We start from the raw sequence: 22,112 nt of genomic DNA, 5'->3' as shown, positions 1-22,112 counted from the left end.
CAAATACGACACCATCACTGCCGTGTGTAGACAGAAGAGATGCGATAGAAATAGATGAGAAAAAAAATTTGCGCGGTGCAGAAACCGCTTTTTTCCATGCGGCTGTTGCGGCAAGAGATACTACCCATACTGCCCTTGGGGCACGCTGGATAAAGGAAATTTAGCATTCGATCGGTGACCGTTTAATCCTACATATAGTTGTCGATTCTTGAAGTAGCTGCTCAAAACCATCAAAGATGTTTCTCGAAAACCATATATTTGATGCTTTTCCAGCAGTGATATGTGATTAAGATGGTCAAATTCCTTCGAAAAATACCCATGAGGTCACGGGCGTTAGCGTGAAACGCGATGAGGACGAAGGCCTAAGCGTGGGCTTGGAAGATGTGTGTTCTGGTGCTTGGTCGCTTGCCCCTTTGTTGTTCGGCTCTTCGGCTGTCTCTCCCTGCACATATCTTCACTCCCATTTTGCAAATTTATTTCTACTCGTTACATTATATTTGGAAAGCTAAATTCCTGTCATGAAGTGATTTCATAATGCATTCTGTTTGTTCTATCAAGCGAGTTCGGAAGTCCGATGTTTCCGAAATCCGAATTCTGAAGATATTATGTGTTGCTCATTACAGAAATTGTTCACTCGGAACAAAATTATTTTCTCAAGACCTTTCGAGAAAACAAACAATAGTGACAACGGCCGACAGTTTGCAAACTCATTCTCATCACCTTCCTTCCGGACAGCTGTTACCTTTTCAATTTGCATTTTTTGAGGAAACACACCATTCACCAGGCAAACATTGATCATATGGGTGAGACAGCTTGCTATTCGCTCAAGAACACATTTCGCAGGTTTATGCTTAACGCTGTGCGCTTCAGGACAGCCATACAATTTAAAGCAAGAAATACAAACACTACTTCGGCCTTTCTTACAGGACTTAAGAAACACATCTACGGGGCAGTTTGTGTAGGGGAAAGCCTTCTCATCCCTATCATTTCTGTCGCATTGTTCCTGTCAAGGTACAAACACAAGACATTGTCATCTGTGACGCCAGTGCATATTGCTCCTATTTCGCACCAACGAAGAAGTGGGCTTGGGCAAGGCATGTAATGCGAAGGCAAGATAACCCCTGGTCCTTAAAGGTAACGGAGTGGATTCCAAGAGAAGGCAAGCGTAGCAGGAGGTGGCAGAACAGGTTAGGCGGGCGGATGAGATTAAGAAATTTGCGGGAATATGGTGGCCGCAACTGGCGAAGAGCAGGGTTAATTGAAGAGACATGGGAGAGGCCTTTGCCCTGCAGTGGGCGTAGCCAGGCTGATGATGATGATGATGATGATGATAGTATTGGTACTTGTTATAAATAGGTCAAGTAGTGTCACAAAATATGATGGTAATTCGGGTAGGACTGCTGATAACATTTAGGCACACAAAGGACAGATCGAGCTGCTAGATTTCTCTTTTAGCGGGAGTATTAGCAAGCATTTTGATGCTAAAATCGTTTCCAATTATAATAACGCACTTACATCACCGACAAAGGCAAGTAACGACTTTATAACGAAAAGAAACTGCGTACACCTCCGCTTGGGTGTCGGTAAACATAGTCAATAATGGTCCTGTCCAGTTTTAATGAAAGCATTTCACATTCTGGGAGAATGCACGAGCAGGTCGGCAATATTTCCCAAGAAAGTTTTTTTTTTCAATAACAGACGTACGCCACTTTCGTGGCTCTCAGTTCTGTTAGCAAAAATTATCATACGGATTCAAGTTAAAGGCCTTTGAATTGTCAACAAACTGTGCTTGCGTCAACAATTGTTTTGTTATTTTTTATTCAACGTTTTTAATAATTATATTTTCTTTTTGTTATTTTTTCTATCCAGCACACCTCAAAAGTGAATTTGCTTAATGCATAAGAAGCTTCAAATGAAGATGCATACAAACTAGTAGTAATCGACTGCATTAAAGAAGTCCGTGCATTTACTTTCAACTCTGCTAATTACGCTTATGAGCAAGGGTCAGTCAATCGACAATTTCTGTTCGGACATGACTGATTTAGGTCACTCAAATGAAAAGCTTTCAGAGTGGCTATACGAAGTCAGCTAACTCAGCCTTACTGCGCTTTTACATCAGCAATGTCTAAGAACTGACGCGTTTGGCAGAAATATACTGCGAGCAAAAACAGTTCCAAACCAAGGGAGGTGGGGCGTTTTCTCCTCTGCAGTAGCGTTGGGGGGTGAGGAGGGGGGGGGGGGCAACCGGCCCCCTTGCCTTCCCCTCCTCTGCCTGGTCCGAAGTCCCCTGTTCTCCAGAAAATCTGGTGTCGGCGTTGTGAGCGAAAAATCACAGGCATGGCTCTGGCAGGTGGTCCCCAGAGAGCAACCTTAGAGGCAGGTGGGCCATCCAGGTCACGTGGCCTTGCAGCGTCATTGCAACCTGCCCACCGGATCCTGCACAAGGCCCACAAGGCTGCACAAGGCCCACCTCTGGGAGCACCTCCCACCTCAGAGCAGTGGCGCTTCGCTTAACTGCTGTACCACTGCGCCAGGAGGCGTACACTCTTAGAAAAAAAGGTAGTGAAAACGTAGTAACGGCTGCTGTTACAACCTTTTTTTAACCCCTACTACCCATGTACTATGTTGCTACGACCTTGTTACTACTGGAAAGAAAATTAAGTAGAAACAAGGTAGTCACTTCTGCTGTTACTACGTTTTTTTGGCAGTTACTACACTTGTACTACCTCATTATAACCCTGGTAGTATCCATTACTACCTTGATCTGGAAATGAATGATCGGAATATGCACATGTACGTATACTAACATTCCCGGTGACATTGCTACTCAATGCCCCATGTTTTTATATAATGAAAAGGGTTTCCTAATTGGCAGCAAATCTAACAAAATTGCCAGTGCTGTTTTTTGTTTTCAATACAATATACGCAGCGCGTATGTGTTCCACTCTAGTTTGATTTCTTAATTGCACTTTTTCACCAACCCCAAGCTATTGTGCCTGACTTGTGCTTATTTTTCCTTCTGGTTTACTACAAGATGCACAAAAATGGGCGTTGAGTTTCTGATGTCATGTTCATGCACTCCTTGTGACACATTAGAAAGTCATCACGAAGTCAGGTATTCATGTCTTTCGACAATAAAAACTCAGCAGAGACTCTTTTTCGTTAACACAGAAGATTTCCTTATGTCATTGGCCATCAGCCACTGAAAGGTCCTTCTCAAGAACATTGTTGTCCCGTGCGAGAATGTAGATGCTGCTGCTACATTTACACGCAATGAAAAGAACAAGAAACAACTGTGGCTGCACATATCACGGCACATAAGTTGGCAAGTTAACGTCTGGTGGCGTGGCATAGTGGTTAGCGTGGTAGGATAGAAAGTATAGAAACAGGATAGAAGCAACGTAGAAAGTCAAAGGTCCGCGGTTCGAATCCTCCTGAAAGCAATGATTTTTTTTTCTTTTTTTTGCTCTAGTTTTTTTTTGCTCTTATTTTACACTATTACTATCTTATATGCATACGATTCTAATGTCAAAAGTCATTAGATTATTTCTTAAGGTGTTTTCTCTCGAGAGGTAGTAAATGTTACTACCTCGCAGTTACTACGTACAGTTACTGAGAGGTAGTAAACGTTACTACCTTGCAGTTACTACGTACAGTTACTACCTAGGTAGTCATATATGTGACAGTCGTTACTACCCTAAAATGTAGTAACCTCAACTACCTTTTTTTTTAGAGTGTACGAGGACTCCCAGGGATCTGAATGAATGCAAAGTAGAGAATGATCGTCTGCATACATGGGTATTAAACCATTGCGCTAGCGCGTCACACCCTAAGGGAGGAGTTTAAGTTTTCCCTCTGTTTTTTTCCCCTGCATGTCTCTCTGGAGTCACTGTATTAGCGCGACGGCGTTAAGGAGCTCGTGCAGCAGGAAATCCGGTGTCGCCGTGGGTGTCGGCGTTGTTGACCGTGATCAAAAAGTAAGCAAAAAATCCCCAGAGAAAGAACCTAGCAGGCAGGTGCGTCACCTAGGTCACATGACCTTGTGGCGTCATCACAACCTGCCCACCGGATTGTGAGCAAAGTGACCGAAGTGGCTGGTGGCTGTGACTGTCGCAAGAGGTTGCTGGGGTAGAGCAACCGGGTTCGCACAAGCCCCTACCTGGTGGCAGCACCTGCCATCGCCGGAGCAGTGGTGCATCGATTAACTGCTGTATCACAGCGCCGCAAGTGGTATGCGGACTCCCAGCGATCTATGGATGTTAAACAGAGAATAAACAATTCTGCATATATGGGCATTAACCCTTAAGTGTCCCCTAAATTTCTTCTTTTTTTTCAGTGAGGCCAAGGTAATCTGGCAAAATGACCGAGGGTAAGGGGCAGCTATTAATGGGTTTCTGAGGAAAGGAAATGGAGCAAGAACTTTCTCACTTCTCCGTGGACTTCAACCGCGCCGTAAGGAAAGGAGGAAGGTGAGAGTGAAACAAGAAAGAGAAAAATAGGTGGCATAGTGCAGGCCTCGGGAATAATTTCGACCACCTGGTGATATTTAACGTGCACCAACACCGCGCAGCCCTTACAAAGAATGTTTGGACAGTCCATAGAGTGTCTATAGACTCTGTCTATAAAGTCTACAGACTGTCTATAGAAAAATCCGAGAGAACAGTCTATAGGCAATACAAATGCCATAGACAGTCTATAGACAATCTATAGATTTATGGCCATACACTTTTATTAGAATTTTGTCTATGGACAGTCTATAGACTATGAATAGAGAAAAAGTAATATCTATAAGAAGTCTATATACCATTTTTATAAGAGAGGACACCAACGTTACTAGAAGAAACGTTGCAGGACACGGGCGCCTTTTGCTAGGCAGAGAAATAGCATGAAAATTGCGAGGATGGGATGGGGGAGGAGGGAGGGGGGATGTATCGGGGCCCCTATGTACGCACCGCCAGTCTGGCTACATGGTGCCACGCCTGCCTGCCAAAGAGCTAAAGGAACTTATCGCTGCACCTTACAAGCATATTAGGCGCAATCAAACTACAGATAATCACTCTTCGAGGTGGCGCAGTGGCTAAGGCGTTACGCGACTGCGTTGGCAGGTGCACGGGCTACTAACCCGGCCTCGGAGACTGCACCCAGGTTGGAGAAATGGGTGCGAAAACGCCCGTGTACTGTACGGGTACACGTACAGTCGCGTGCAAAAAATATTAGCACAGATCACTGGCGATCAGAATTTGTATATCTCACCACGCGGCGCTGCGGATCGCAGACCTGCCTATCGGGCCGTTTCCATGTTTACAGCGTAGGGGGGGACGGCAGGAAGCAAGCTTTATCAAACGTGCACCGCCCGAGCGCCGAAGTGCCGACCCTACGTGACTGCGCATGCGGCATTTATTTTGGCTCGATTATCATGAGCAAAGATGACTTCTTTTTATTGCTTTTTTATGTGTATGATGGCTTGTGAAAAGGAACTCCAGGGAACAATAGATGGCAGCGCTGCTTTTAGCCAGTAATTTTGCTCGTCCGTGACAGTCCGCTGAACCCCCCTAAGAATGTAGAATGGAAAAGGCCCGGCACTCTCGTTATCAGCCTCTTCGCCACCCGCAGCGCCACGCGTTGCCATTCCGGCGCTCCGGTGTTCCGTCGTGTGTGCTAATCTTTTTTACCCGCGACTGTACAAAGGGAAGGCTTCCGTAGGTCTCCACTACGGAAATAGAACATTTCTTAACAAAACAATAAAATAACATAAGTAGAAACAAGAAAACCGTAACTGTAAGAAAATATAACTAATTAAAATAACAACTAATAAAACTGCAATTGTGAAATAAAATATATTGTGTAAAATGAAAATTAATAATACTGCATCTGTGAAATAAGATATATAATGTAATTAATAGCTTTAGCAAAGTGTATACTATACTGTGATCGCTTACCGCGGCCGCTAGTGCGCATGCGCCTATCTGCGCGTGCGCACTGGCGGCTGGCGGCCGCGTTAAGCTGAGGGTGGGTGGGGGCGGAAGCTCGTAGGTGCTTTATAAATTTTTATCGGCGGCTGCCCGGAGGTGGACGCAGTTTTACTGCGTCAGCAGTTCACTCCCTTTGTCAGTTTAGCCACCTGGTACTGCTGAAACCGCTGTGAAGCACAAAAGAAAACCGTGGATTAAATATCCCGCGGACTTTTACATAGCATGGAAGTAGTCTGCCACAGTAAAAGGAGCCGGTGCCGATACCTATTAACGCTATAGCGTCACACCCTTAAAGGCGGAGCATAAGTGTGCCCCAAATATATGCTTCGCTTTGTTTCTTTTACTGCTATAGTTAGTGCCCAGAAAGGCCATTGAACAAAATCCCGGCGTCGGTGTACGAGACCAAAGGCGGCACCTCCACCATCAGGAAAACGTCTCCAAGAGGAGGGGACGTTGATAGCATCTTCACAGACTTCCTGGCGAACACCGATCTTCCCGCTTCGATGCCACACGCACTTAAATTCGTTTGCCTGTGCCCATTTTTTTTTTGCGTTCACAAACTATGCCGGAATTCTTTCTGTCAGATTCTCAAGATCGTAACATTGCGCATTCAGCTTGCTTAGTCCTTTTCTGTGCTTCAACAACTCCTCCTTTCTCTACTATCCTCAAAAATTGATAATTTCAGGAACCTTATCCTCAACGGCTGGTGACCTGTAATCGCGAAAGAGTCATTGTCGGTCAACTCCGGAACCGTAATCTCTTTCGCTACCTTATTTGCCTTTGATAGTAGGTGTTCTTTTTCCGATACCGGGATGTCATGGAATTCGATGTTCAGTTTCCTGCTCTGTGATTCCAGCTGGTCAACTTCCTTCATTATCTCAGTTATAACCAATGTTCTTTCTTGCCTTTCAATTTTTTTCTAGCTCGTTGCTTCAGTTAACCTATTTCGTCATCCTATAGTGCGTGTGTCTGTATTTCGTCGTGCTAAATTAACATTATCTGAACGGATTTCTCGATACTTTCAATGACACATTTCAACGTTGCAAGTACATCCAGCTTTTCACTCACAACAATCAGGAGAGTTGAACAGCAGCTTCAGTCTTAGGCTTGTCTAAGAACACATGGCGCATTACTTGCAGATTCGTGCAACAGTGGATGGTTACGCATCTACAAGCTTCCTCGAGAATTTCGCCGTCAATGGGCAAGTACTGCTGAAATAAGAGAAGAACAGCGCGGCGAGCATACCCAAGGATGCGAAGAGTATCATAATAAAAACACCGCGAGACAGAAGACGGAGAGAAAGGGTAGGCGCAAAAACCAGCGCTGTAGCTTTTGCCTCCGATTCTGCGCACGCAGGGTGCGCGAGGCCAATTTACGCAGCAAGTTCAGTGCCGCAAGCTCACAACGTCCTTCACGCTTTATCGGGATTACTATGTGGTCGATGAAGCGGTTTTGTTTGCACTTCAGCCGTCGAATCGGCAACTTTGTGCAGGCTTCGGGAGCTGTGGTTTGCAAAATGTCTTTTTATTTTGGTATGCTCTTATTCAGAAACGCGCATACGTGCACATGATCATGTTGTGAAGTGCAATGCGAGCGCGTCATTGTCTATGCTTCCTGCACAGTGGAAAGGCGGGTATGCTTCGAAGCATGCTCAAATACCTGGGAAATACCACATGCATGCACCGTCACCTCTCATTTAGCTCTTTAAAGAAAAACTTTCCCCGCTTGGAACCTTCGCGGTGGCTCAGTTGCTTGGTTACAGAGACGGAGTACCCCGAGATCGATCGACGGAGGAGAAACGCAAAAGGCGCCCGTGTGCTGCGCGATGTCAGTGCAGGTTAAAGATCCCCAAGTGGTCAAAATTATTCCGGAGCCTTCCACTACGGCACCTCATTCTCTCTTTCTTCTTCCACTCTCCCCGTTTCCCATATCTTCACGGTGCGGCTGAGGTGTCCTTCTAAAAGTGAGACATTTCCTGCGCCTCCAGTTTTCTCAAAACCAGTTCTCAATTTTTGTCCTAGCGTAGATCATCATATATGCAGTACATTAATTGTTGGCAGGCAAGACAGGATTTCAGCGCTTTTCACTTGTTTCCTTCCTAACTATTTTTGTTAAACACGTTGGGGCATAGTCCTTCAATCCTTTTATGGTCATGAAACTTCTCCGTAACGCTATGGGAGAGCTTCATATGTTGACCGCGCCTTCCGCGAGGCGGCGCTAAGAGTCGTGTGGGGGCAACGACGCGAGGGAGCGAGCGTCTCTACGGCCGCGAGTCTACGGGCTGATTGGGACGGCGGCAGTTCGGCAGCAGTTATTTTCTCTCTCACTTTGCCTTCGTTTGCAAAATAAGTACAGTGCACGTGACGTGCAAGCCTGCGATGCCGAATACTTGCTGCGTGACGTGTAGCGGCTCCGGCTACGGAGGTACGCAGGAAAAGGCCTCGCTGTTCTCTCCGCCGAGCGACGCCGAGCAACGTAAAATATGGAAGCGGGCGATACCCCGACAGGAAAGCGGTGGATTTGATTTAGCTTCGACTCCAAGCATGTCCGTGTCTGTGAGAGGCGTTTTCCCCACGGATTCGGTCTCACGAGTTTGTGATCAACAGAATAGCAGTGTCGCTGCAATGCGAGAAACTGAAACTCAGGCCCGGCGCCGTCCCACGGATATTCGAAGGCCTACCAGCGTACTTGGGCACGAATCTATGACGATGTTGCATTTCAGACAGCTGTACTCTTCCATGTGCTGGTGGCTTTTGGTGCGAAAGCACTACTTCATGGTGCGAAACCCAACCCAGAATCTTGTGGCGTCCCTGAATTTAAGGGTGCAGAAATAAAACAAGTATTGCCGCGACTGGAAATTTCGAACCCCTGGCGGCGCAAACGGATCATCTTCGCTGGCCACTGCACGAGGGCACTGTGCTATCGCACCAGCCAATCACTCCTCGTGTTGTTATTCTTGTTGTTGCCTCAAAAACGATGGCAAATACCCACAGTGGGAGACTGGCTAGGGATTCGTGCAGTTCCAATGAGGAAAAAACTATACTGTAACACGCTCTCGGGCGCTGCGCGCATTGTACACCGTCGTCTTCATCAACGTCCTCCTTCGGACGAACACATCAGACCAGCTTAACCTCGATCAGAGCTTAACTTCACTCTAATATCGTCGCCAGACGTGCCAACGACCCAGCAAAGCAAAACCATGAGCCAAACAGGCTAAACACATGGGTTTGCACGTCTGCTGGGTTTAACCGCGTTGAACACCTAGCGCTTTTTATTTTTTGTACATGTTTCTCCGTGATTTCTATCATTGCTCATTTTTGGTTTATTGCGTGGCCGCTCACAGCTTGTCTCTTATTTTGGTAGCGCGAAGCGAGCACATGAGCAATGAACAACAAAAATTCAGAATTTTCTTGCACTCGTCAGCGCCTCCGAAGTCACAGCGTGACAAAGTGTAAATAAATGGCTTATGCAGCAGGAGTCTTCAGCAGCTGGCTTTGCCACCACCAAAAGTGTCAGCAAAAAAAAAAATGAGATGGCACTATCAAACTACCGGTGCATTCGTCATGTGATCGCTCTTGTAGCGCGCACTCCAGTTCTTAAAATGCCGCCATAACGTCTTGTTTTCAGCATTATTAAGATTGCAGTACTTCTAACAAGGTAAACGCCAGCCTTAAGCAGCCTTGTGCACTGAGATGAAAGCAAGGACTCGGCCGAGACAGGCGCAACCCAGACACATATAGATATGTTACTGATCGCTAAGCTAGATCTTCCAGAATAACATTGTAGGCAAGTTGCGGTGAAAATGAATGCGAAGGCTGCATCAGTGCACAAAAATCGCTTTTTTGTGCAAAGCAACGAGAGAAAGTAAGCGCGTCAATTGTTTGCCAGAAAACAGCCGCTAACAAGGTTTACTAGAGGCCGTCGTCGATCGCAGAGGGTTTTTAGTGTCTCGATGTTGCAGCCAAGCTGTTAGGCGATAACCAGTAAAGTAGCGTCCATCCTAAGTCCAATTACCGATCCCCAGAAAGCACAACTACCAAGCGAGTATGAGCCTGTGGGCCGGAAAACAGCCGCTGCGAGCAGGGCTCGCGCAGCGACTCATGCCCCCTCGCCGACAGCCGCGCCACTAGCGGCGCGCGCTGTCCCTGTATGAAACTTTGGCCGGAGTTTCGTGACCAGAAAAAACATTAAAGGACTATGGTTGGGGCTAACGAAAAGGGTTCGAATGAAATTGAGGACAACGCAACGAGCTATGGAATGGAAAATGACGGGTGTAACGTTTAAGAGATCGGAAGTGGGCGGAGTGGGTGATGGAACAAACACGGCTTAATGACAGCCTAGTCGAAATCAAGAAAAATGAATGGGCTTGGGCAGAGCATGCAATGAGAGGGCAAGATAACCGCTGGTCCTTAACGGTAACGGAGTGCATTCCAAGAGAAGGCAAGCGTAGCAGGGGGCGGCAGAAAGTTAGGTGGGCGGATGAGAGTAACAAATTTGCGGGGATACGGAGGCCGCAGCTGGCGAAGGACAGGGTTAATGGAGAGACATGGGACACGCCTATGCCCTGCAATGGATTTAACCAGGCTGATCATGATGATGATGATATGCAGCTAAATTGGTATGAATGGTGTACACGCTTCAGCTAGACAAGCGTTATAAGAGCTGATGTGTGTTCAAGATTTTGCGTGCATAAAAACGTACCCTGATTCTTTTCCGCTCACAAAGCACAAAAAACAGTTTTCTAACGTAGAAATCGCAACGGCCCGCTGCAGAGTCAATCGCAATGGTCGTCTGTGGTCAAATATCTTCCTGCGTAGTTAGTCAACAAACATGCAACAACCGACTGCACAGCGCGTCGTTTAATGAGCAATGTGCCTGTGATTTTCATTGAGAGGTGGCGTTGACTACGGTATGTCAGAGCACGACTACTGCTCTCACCTTTTTGAGGAACCCTCGAAAGCTTTCTCATACACTTCACGACAGCACACAATGCACCCAAGGCCACACGCTCTTGTAAATTTGGAAGACGTACACATGCGTGAAAGCGATGAGCAGTTTGTTCTGCAGTTTGTGACTGCCCTCGATAACTCACGTAGTTGCTTTGCCTCCCACGAAGGCTCTTTCATACACGTGCGTGGTGACGAGACGCAACAATGTGCGATGCCGGGAACAGCATCTGCACAATTTGCCTTTCAGTAAGAGGTGGGCCCGAACTTGCACTTTTGCAGCCGGCCCCCCTGATCTGTTTGTTGACTTTGACTTTCTATTGTAAGTTCCTGGCATTTTTTTTTCCAGAAGCTGTGTTTGGAAGTGGCACCTCTTATTGGTCGGAAAGCGTCATTGCAAATGCGTCATGAAAATGACGTAACTCTCCTAATTTTTCTCACGCGGATTGAATGCGGAATTATTTCGGAGCTTTCATTTGATATCGTTTTCGCTCTATCTTATTAGGTGCTTCGCGGCAATCAGGACAAAAATTAGCCATCTGACTAGAGACATTCCTTGTAGTTGCGCTTATTCTTCCCGGAATAAGAGGACAAGCAGCCCATTGTTAGAACAACAGATTTGGTATCTAGGAAACGTGTGAATACCCAGTGATTCCTCTCTCCAACACTGCTTTTGGCAAAGCGTCGGCGACTTACCGTTGCACCACACCAGCAGTTCTTCAACAGGTCCCACTGCCTTGCACATGCTGTAACAAGTGGCTCCATCTCTGTTGAGGGCCACAAGGTTCGCACGGTCCTCAGTAGGAGCGCAGTTCACGTAGCGCATCCAGAAGGCGCGCTGTGGGCCGCTGTCAGCAGACGGCAATTCGCCCCTGCTCCGCTGCTCCTGGATGTGAAGTTTTGCCAAATGAATGCTTCAACAACGACACGAACGCGCCATTACAGGACACATGGCATAGATTCAGGGTAATTCCTGTCTTCTCCACAAGGTTCCACAACAATGGCGCTTTTCTTTTATTTTTTTGAAAGGTTGCACTGGGGAATTTCAAATTTTAGTTTTTCTCGGACCACGTCAGTGCAGTGCACTATTCACGGGCTGTATTTTGTGCCATTTTGTCTCGTTTTAACTTTATTTGGTCTTTGCTATATCGCTCTTTGCTCTCCGGTGACGCTGGCTCTGGGGTGACGCCACAGTGTTCACAGGGGGTAGAAACACATGATGCCACTGACTCGTGCAAACTTTCCCGACGCCCATGCCACAATGGCGGACAGACGCCGAAGTCGACGAATGACAGAGAACGACGACACATTTCAGATACCTGTCAAGCTTCTTCGACGCCACCTCTGCCTCAAGAAAAAAAGTGTGAATATGGTCTATTTTATTTTTAGTCTCCCCAATCGGGCGCTCTACCATGTCCCCTTCTGGTTCTCCCTTTCGTGGATGGAGATATTCATGAGCAGTAATTTGCTTCGATCTGCGAACTCTATACTAAATCACGTGGACACTTTGGCAGCTAAAGTGTTGAGGGGCGTGAGCCGTGGACACTATGTCGTGATGACTTCCGGTGGATGTGATGTCACACCGTTCCCGTGGCTATATCGATACGCAAATTATATATCTTTCGATGATATTAAGTGCTAATTACGCTTAATTACACATTTTCCTATCTAATTTGACACAAATCCGATGTTTTTCCGACCGTTGTGTGACAATTTTCACTACGCCGTGACGACTTCCGGTGGATGGGACGACCCACCGTTCCCGTGGCTATATCGGCGTCCACGCTATTTGGACGCAATTTTGACATTTTTGCCTATAATTAATTAACTATTTACCGTACAGTCATCAAACTTGGCTTGTAGGTTCATTTTTTCCTCCTCGATGTGAAGCAGCCATTGATTGCCTCCTATCTTTTCTGGTACCCGAGTTAAACGCATGTGCCACGCTTTGTTAACGAACGACAGTATGAGCCATTTAAGGGGTAGAGACACCACATTTTTCTGTTGTACCTCTGGGTTGTAAATAATGCGTAGTGATTCAGTGAGCATGCAACACCATCTCAGAAGCATGAACTCGCATTATATAATTAATAATCGTGTTATTTGTACCCAGCAGTTTCGGTTTCGGTTCGTAGTTGCCAGGTTTTGCCAGGCTCTTGCATGACGCCAAAAACCAGACAATGCGTTGTCACGTGGGTCCGGAAAGCCGTGACGTCGTGTAGGCATGTCGTCTGCTTGACACGCACGTGGTGCGCGTAAACACGGAGAGCCGGGCGGAGGGCAAGTCGCCATGCCGAATAGCTCCGAGTCGGAAAGAAGAGTTTTATTGCGGCGAAGACACCGATAATGAGACATCGCGGGATGACGCAGACGAGGAAGGAGACGCCGCGGTTCGAACCCCGACAACCACTTCATTTTTGATCCGCTGGCCAGCGATTCCGAAGAGGAGGCAGGCGTCAGGCCCGACGTAGCTCAGATTGTGCCAGCGAACGCCGAGCGTGTAGGCAACGTGGTAAAGGCGCGTTCACACTAGGCCGACGATCGGCCGATTTCAGTCTGGCGATGGTCGGCGGCAGCGATTTTCGTGCTGTCGACGCGTCTGTCACACTGCGCAGACGCCGACCGAGCGCCGGTCGTCGCCCGACGAGCGCATCGCCGTCGCGTCGCCGAGATAGCAGCCGTCGGCCGACCCGTGTGTCACACTCTGCCGACAACAGCGCCGACCTCACGCCGACGTTGTCCTATCCCGACAGCTCGACGCTGCTGCTTCGTGCGCGCTGCTCGTCTGCTAGCTCCGTTGCTGAAGGCGTCGTGGAAATCGAACTTATCTTGTATTATGGGACGAGTTCGCACTAATGCGATGTGAAGAGTAGGCCTTTTATTATAGCACAGTCGACTTCTAAAGCGCCGTCAACTGCGGCTTCGAAGCGAAATCACCTAGGCCTAGCGACGACTAGAGCAGCCTGGGACCAGCGCGCAGTTCAGGCGCGTTCACACTAGGCCGACGGCAACGTTTATAGATACTTTTTTAGTTCCATAACTCCTCGCAGCGCCCGTAGGGAGCAGGCGGCCTGTCGCCGTCCCCGCCACCGCGGCGCTGCAATCGCGGGTTGAGGTAGGAGAACGAGAGTCGTCTGCTAGCGTGCAGCGTTTTGCATGAGCACTCGCATTCGAATCATCGCTGCGCGACTGCTGTTTTTTGTTTCCGGCTCTTGCCCGGAGGTATTTCATAACATACGTGTGCTTAGCGCGTTTGCGAACTTCAGAGCGGTATTCTGAGCCGTGTCACAAGCGGCCGTTTTGTACGGGCATTGACGAAATGCATGCTTCGATTCTGCTTCTCGTGAGATGAACCAAACCTTGCTACTTCATAGGTTCGGATTATCCGCCGAACCAGTTTTTCGCGACTGGCTGTTGTGTCTCGCATTTCGCGCAAAATTACTTTTACGTTTTATTGCAGCAATACTGGTGCAAATAAAACCCGCCGCTGTCTCAATGGCTACGGCCCGCGGCTACTTTCCCGAAAGCCGCGAGTTCGATACCGGTGTAGGCGAAATGCAAGAGTAATTCAAGGCCCTTGGCATTTAAATAGAAAAATTTTATTCACAAATCCACTAAACATCGTTGTTGACAGATTTGCTGTCAACTGATTTGTCAGACAAGCTTCGCCTACTTTCGCTCCTTTTGAGCTCTAACGGCACTACTATTTTCCAAGCACTTTGCTCGCGCAAAGAAGTGCATGCGCGTCACTAAATAAAATTAAATTAATTGAGCTGTGAACACCTCAGCATGCTCTGGTAAACCAACACCATTCGTGTCTTTCTTTACAAGAGAATCCAGCACGTTCCAAAACAGGTTACCGAACAACTTACCCTTTCAAGCCTGTTTTATAGCACCCTCTACCGCGCTTACACAGGCAAACATCTTTTCGGAAGGGTACGCGAGACTGCCACTAACATACTCGCGCTCAGTAATGAGCATAGCCTCACGCAGCAGAGAATCCTGCCTGCCAAGTGCGTCACATTGCGTCACAGAGTTCACATTGCACCTTATTTTTCATTTTGAAAGCCACATAGCCTGCCAAATAGTACAAGGCTGTTTCTTTTGGTGATGGAACACTGTATCTGTGGTCGTTGGAGGCATTGAAGAGTGGAGAGGTCCCTGAAAGGTATCGCCATCAGCTCCTGCCAGATCTGTTCTTTCTAGCCTTTTTCTGGATGAGGGCGTCGCGACGCTTTTCTCCGAGGCTCTCGAAGGCACTAATTAAGACACGATCAGTTTCCGTCTCACTGTTCCCTTTCATAGCTACTTAAATAGGTGTGTAAAAGAAAGCAGCCTAAATAATTGGCTGAACTTGGTCACTGTAGGGTGGTCTTCGTCACCTCCTAATGACCTCACTAGGCAAAAAAATCTCTGAATTAAAAAAAAACATTATATATGTGCATTTCTAGGCTTTTTTAATGTGCCAGTCTAATAACCTCAAGCGGGTCTTGGTTTAACTTCGTTGTGAGTATATAGCTGACGCCCTTGTTGTGTCTATAATGGACAGCACTGACATCAATGTCACCCTCAGGGACTCAACGGTCTGATTTGATGCAGTGAGTTTGATATTTCCTCTTGCTTCCGTACGGATGGCGTTTCTCCGGGCTGCTCTCGTACCCGCTGGTACAGCCGGGCACGAAGCAAGTGGGCATCGTTGTGCTCGAAAGCTGCTTCACGGCCAGCAGCGTTTGTTGTTCTGAGTGCACGATGAGGACCATGTGTTCGCAGAGCGCACAGGAACACAAATGGTCAAAAAAAAGGCAACAACAAACCCGCGCACGGGCTGCAGGAGAGGAGCCGCACGCTCGCCGGCGACCGCGCAAACCTTTACTGCAGCGCCCTCTCACCGCCCGGGTACAAGCGGCGCCCGCTTTCAGAGGAGGAGTTATGGAACTAAAAAGTATCTATAAACGTTGGCCGACGGGACCCCGATGCCGACGGTCGCGTCGGCCAACCTGGTCGTTCCCCGACTAGCCAGTCACACTGCACCGACGACGACGACGACGCCCCCAACGACCAAGCGTCGTCCTAGTGTGACAACGTCGCCGACCAAAGATGCCGACGAGACCCGTCCGCCGACGCGTCTTGGGCAGACCGGTGGCCGAGCGAAAACATTCGCCGACCAAAAGCGAGTACCGAGCTCAGAGCGCAAAATGCAATCATTATGTAGACAAATAATGCACTCGCAGCAACATTCATCAAACCATATGGCCACTTGGCCGACGCGCCGCACCGATCGTCGCTTGCGAACTGCCACCCCACTGCAAGCAGGGACACACGGAGCGGTGAGCATCGCTGCGCCACTGTACCCAAGCTCCGCCCACAATCGGTATCGCACTTCGCCGCCGTGCAGCAGTGCCTGAGCGCTGCTTGGGATGGTGTACAAATGTCACAAGAAAAGACAAGATCGCCTTGTTATCAGAAAGACTGCTCGAGCAGCGATAAAGCATGCCTGCTTATGTTTCGAGCTTTCGGCAACGGCACCGCTCGCGGGCGCTCCGGGCGGCGAGCTCTGCTGCTGCCTCGCTGCCTTGGTCGTCGCTAGGCCTATAGCGTCTTTCGCATTGGAGCCGCAGCGGCCGGCGCTTCGGAAGTCGCCTTAGCTATAATAAAAGGCCTACTCTACTCATCGCTTTACTGTCAACAGCATCATCTCACAATAAAATAATAGTATGGTAAATCTCCGCGACGCCTTTAGCAGCGAAGCGAGCGGGCGCCAGGCGAGTCGGACCCCAACGTCGGGCCAGCGGCAGCTGCGAGGCGGTTGTGGCAAGAAGTTTGCTCGTATCACAGTCGTTACCTTTGCCAGCAGCTCAGTATTGGTCAGCGATCCTAAAAAATGACACATTTTTCACATTTCTTATCCCAGGGCTTATTATTTACGTCAAGAACACAATTTAGCTCGTTGTTATGACGCCGGCAGACGGGATCCAGGCTGGCCGGCCGGCCGGCATGCTCGGCGTACTTCACGTTCGCACAAGAAAATACATAACATCCATGATACCAGAGAATGCTTCCTAGATTAGAGCACCAGCAATATTCCTCTGCAAAAGTGGATCTTTCGACAACGACATCGCCTGCGGCAACGCCGCGGAGCCGGGCGTAAAGCACCGTCGCACTCGCGAGCGTGCAGAAAAAAAGACTCGTGAGCACTCGTAACCAAGGTTGCTAGGCCGGGAAACCGCAAAACTTGATCCCGTACGTCAGAAAACTGCGCAATGCCGTAGAAAATACTTGTTTGTGTTTTCTTCTCTGTTACCTACTTCACATTGATGCACTAGCGATGGCTCAGACTTCAAGAGTGAGCATTTTCACAGATTTTAAAATGAAATTAAAATATGTTCTAGACATCCCTTAAATTTAATACTTCGCTCTTATGGTCCTCACATACAAAGGAAACGTATGGCAGTCTTTTGTACAACCTTGGAATTTGATGTCTCTACCTCTTTAAAGGCTGTCGCCCTAAAACCGTGCATGCGCGCACTGCGAGACGCAGAGCATGGCCTCTGTGACACGTTTGCTCCAGAGGCGACGGCGCCACATCCAAACAGGCTGTGCCTATGATTGGTCGGTTTGCTACCCAACCTGAATCTCCACAATTGTGTCCCGACCCAATGAACCGCAACAAGAATTAAATATTACGACATATGGCTCCAGAATAATTTTCAGCGAGGCATCAAACTGAAATTCCGCGATCACGATTAAGCAGTTCATGAGAGGAAACCCGAGATTTGTCCGCAAACAGCGCAAGGCGAAACTCAGTGGCTTCAGTTGCGCTAGTCCAAACGGGTGGAACGGCGTTAAAAAACTCTACCGTGCCTCTGTCAGAAAACAGGCAACATTGCTTTTATTTACAAGGCCCGGCATAGTACCACTGCCCGCCAACTTCACACGGATTCTCGAACGCGTTGCTTGTATACTGGCATGAGCGCCGCGCAGCGGTGTCCGCTGGGTCCGAGGCCATAGTGCACGGTGTGCTTGCGCGGCAGACGATAGCGGAAATGACCACCCTAGCATCGCCTCGACCCAGCGGCCGTCGCTCCGCGGCGCTCATGCCAGTATACAAGCAACGCGTTCGAGAATTTTGGCGGGCGGCGACAAATCCCGCGAGCGTCGTTGAAGCGGCTAAAATTATAGATTTTCTAGAGACCACACGCTCTTCACCATTTGTCGGAAAAGATGAAAACTCTAATCTTGAGACACACGTGACACGATCCTCTCCCTGTTAGGTGTACCTTGTTAGATGTTTGAACCTTTTAACATTACAGAGTCCACGTTAGGCCATACGCCGGCGCAGTCAGTATGTTTAAATATATGCTGAAACGATTAGTCATGTTCTGATAGTAACAATTAGGGCAAGTTAAACGCTATAAGCATGCAAAGCGCTTTGGATCCTTTCTTGTGTTACTCAGTGCAATGAGCTGTGCACTGAAGAAATCTGCTAGAAGCGAAAGTACAGCGAATCAGTTGCGGAGCTTAAAGCTTACAACCATGTCGAAGAGCGCTAACGGCATTGCCCTTCAGTGCATAAAAGGCGCGTTTAAATGCATCTACTGTAAAACAAGAATCAGGTCCAGAACCAAATCTTTCTATTGTTTTGAGTAATAGAAGCACCACATAGACAGTTGTCCTTTCTATGACTGCATAAAAGGATACAATCCAAAACCCTTTTCATTAATCCAGTGGGTACCAACCCCGAGCAAAATCGTCCGTTGTCTGTTTCCTTGTCTTTTGCTAGCTGGCCTAACGCGAGCGCTCTGTCTCGCGGCGCTGCCCGCTATTCGTCGTCTTCAACGTAGCCCAAATTCGTGTTTTCGCACTGATTCCAATGCTGTAAATATTCTTCGTAGTTTTTATTTCACCCTAACAGATAGAATAGTTTTACTCAGACAAATTTGGTCAATTTTGGCTCTACTGGATAACAAGACATTTTGCTCAAAGTTGAAAATTTCCTAGCATATTCAGAGTCTCCCCGTTGTATCGAAGTATGAGACACATAGGGTCTTATTTTCAGACGACCTATTTCCTTTGGCCGTGACGTCGGTTGAAAGGAAAGTGACTGAAGGTGGGGACAGCCAATCACAAACACGGCCGGTCTGGACGCGCCGCCAGCCGGCCTCCTGTCACCGCACCCAGTCCGGCCGCGTCACACGAACCACGCTCCCAAGCAGCACAGCTAAGTGGCCCAGTACTGAAAACGCATTGGCAAACGGCAGTCCTACACAGGACGAGAGTGAAAACATCTATTTGAAATATTCGGCATTGCTGCGTGGGCTGCGACTATTCGCCTCGCAATCACCGCCCAGATTCTGTGTCGAGACTATAGTTTAAAGACGATAGAACTCATCAGACCTGTAAAAAAGCTCAGGGGCCACTTTGACTGTCTAAAGTGCGTAGAGACGAAAGCGTTTTCCGTACCACTTTGACTGCCTCTGTGGCACTGGTGCCGTCACCACTGAATGACGTCACACATAACGAAGTATTAATTACTAAGTATGAACAAATCACTAATTAATGGCTATTTACTGATTAACCACTGGATACTAATTAACTACTAATTAATGACTCCTAACCTTAGCCTTTCGGAGTGGAACGCGACAGCTTGCTGTAGCGCTGCCAGGGAGTCCACGGAACGCCACCACCCGTTCGGCGCGATGCCTTGCCCTTTGAACGCAACGCTCTTTGAAGAAAGGAAACGGGGCAGTGATTCTCTGTCATCTCGGTGGACAGATGAACCGCACCGTACAGGAAGGGAGGAAGTGGCAGTGAAAGAAGAAAGAGGGGCCCTAATGAAGAAAATGAAAATTGTGCTTGAGGAAAGGAAAGTAGGCAGTACCTGTCTCACATATCTCGGTGGACACTCGTCAAAAGCGTGACACCTCTGGTGACAAGCTTCTGTTGACAGCCTTGTGTCGACAACAATGAGGCATTAAAGGCTTTCGCCTTAAAACGCGTCTTCATACTCCGTCACTCATCGGCGTCAGCGCTGGTCGGCCAGTTTGACATGGGCGCGGGAGGTATTTGTGCAAGTAACAACATGGCCGCGTTTCTTTGACGAGCAGCGTGACGTGTTCTCCATCAGGGTACGTCACTAGGAGCAGTCACCAATTAACGAGGACGAGACAATTGGAAAATGAAATACGTTGTTAGGAAACAGCACCGCTGATGTGCACGTCTCCAAACCAGGGCAGTCCACGGCGAATCTTTCTAGGCAGAAATGCCTCATCGTTGTCGACAAAAGGTTTGGTTTGGTTTATGGGGTTTAACGTCCCAAAGCGACTAAGGCTATGAGAGACGCCGTAGTGGAGGGCTCCGGAAATTTCGACCACCTGGGGTTCTTTAACGACAAAAGATTTTAGCAGAAGGTTGTCAGCAGAAGTGTCACGCTTTTTCTAGTCAGACCAGAAAAAAAAAATGTTGTGCACGATGGGATTCAACCAGCATCCTTCCGTTCCGTAGCGGAGCGTGCTAATGGCTACGCTACTTCCTGCCAACTTTTTTTTTTCTTTATTGCCTTCAAAGGCGTGGGCGTGGGAATACAGTGCATTACAACATATGTGACTATTTACATGGAGTGCTGTAGCCATGTAAATAGCTACTTCCTGCCAACGCATGCGTTGTTCTCCTTGTCCAGGACGCTGGAGAGTGTTCGCAGAAACGCCCTCCAGTGCTTCCAGCATTTAAGAGTCACAAATAATCTTAATCACACATAAATGACACTAGCAGCAACACCACGCTTAAGGCTTTCGCCTCACTGCACTTTAGGTCAACAAAGTCCCCCCTAAATTTTTTTACATGCAAGGTGCCTCAATAAGATATTTGCTTTATGAAACGTGAAAGATATTTTGTAGTTTTGTAGCATCCTGTGTGTTATTGTTTTCTTCGAAATCAATATCTTTTCTAAATATTCGTGAACAGAAATGCGAGTACCGCAGTATACCAGAGGAAAGATATGTTGATGAAAGTTTGTTCGCGTTTACGTCTATATCTTGGGGCAGTACTAGTAGCGTGACCAACCCAACGCTGTACAAGCTCCAGGTTACTTTTATGGCATCACAATCACAGCGCACAGGCCGTTTATTTGTACGCGATATACGGAATAAATTGGTATGCCTCGAGGATGCGTCGACTTGTGTCGCCACCCACCACATTCGAGGATTTGTAGGGGCCGAAGCACACTCCCTCGTTGAGCGACGCAAGCGTGAAGACTCCGAGCTGGGCCCCTCTCAGCCTGGAGCGGAAGATCACCAGACCATCCGGCAGACTCTCTTTAGCTCGCTCCAAGCTCTCCACTGAGAGCTGCAAAGAAAAGGGCATTCAACGAAGCTAGGCGTATATTACACCATTTCAAGTAAATAACTGTCTCATAGAGGTGCTGACTACACTGTATTCCAGCATTAGCTGCAGGCAGAATGAACTTCAAGTAGGCTTGAAGATTTCAGACAATTATTTCATACGAGGTGTTAAAAAATGTTTTCAGGCTTTTTGAAGGCAAGCGATCAGCGGTGCCCGAAAGCTGTTTTTGCAGGTATGTTATGTAATCAGGCTGGCTCAAACAAAAAAACGATAATTGAATCTTAATTCATCTCTTCCTAATAAGGTATTCAAAAATGCAAAAAAAATCCCGAGATTTAGCTTAATTAGGCCAAATGCGACATAGGTGGGCTAGCACTAGTTGTTGTTCTGTTAAATTTGACTACTAAGGGCTCCGCCTTAACGGAATGTCGCGATAGAGTTCATGGATTAATGCCCATATATGCCGAATTTGTCTTTGTTGAGTGCACATTCCTAGATCCCCCTGAGGGTCCTCATACCAATCCTGGCGCAGAGGTGAGGCGGTTAAGCGATGCGCGGAACTGCCACGTGCCACGGTGGCCGGTTTGCTCAGAATCTGGTGGGCAGGTGCGCGACTTAGGGCAGGTTGCCCGCAACTCGGTGAGCGCACAGCATGTACACAACTGACAGTCAACGGCTAAGCGGCTGAGTGGAAGCGCTAGTGCTAACGCAGCAAAAAAAAACAAACAAAAAAATTGCGAGGACACTTTGGCAACTAAAGTGTTGAGAGGCGAAAGCCGAGCACGCTATGCCATGACGACTTCCGGTGCACGTGACGTCACACCGTTCCAGTACGTGGCTGTATCGATACCAAAAC

The 22,112-nt window shown here is 47.9% G+C and overlaps 1 protein-coding gene across 1 annotated transcript in view; it reads right to left on the bottom strand.

Annotated features, from left to right (window-relative positions):
- The window catches only part of LOC149325237 (histone-lysine N-methyltransferase PRDM9-like), a 45,172-nt gene that overhangs the window by 2,780 nt on the left and 20,280 nt on the right, over positions 1-22,112 (bottom strand). The window contains exons 7-9 of the mRNA XM_089564208.1: positions 21,107-21,259; positions 20,560-20,562; positions 11,615-11,804 (exon numbers count right to left, since the gene is read on the bottom strand). Coding sequence (XP_089420334.1) covers positions 11,615-11,804; positions 20,560-20,562; positions 21,107-21,259 — 346 coding nt within the window. The remainder of the gene's footprint in view (positions 1-11,614; positions 11,805-20,559; positions 20,563-21,106; positions 21,260-22,112) is intronic.

Source organism: Amblyomma mixtum, chromosome 10 (genome assembly GCF_055824585.1).
Source record: "Amblyomma mixtum isolate Tamu chromosome 10, ASM5582458v1, whole genome shotgun sequence".
Classification (NCBI taxonomy): domain Eukaryota; kingdom Metazoa; phylum Arthropoda; class Arachnida; order Ixodida; family Ixodidae; genus Amblyomma; species Amblyomma mixtum.
Note: the sequence above shows the minus strand (reverse complement) of the source record. Positions and strands in the feature narration are given on the sequence as shown.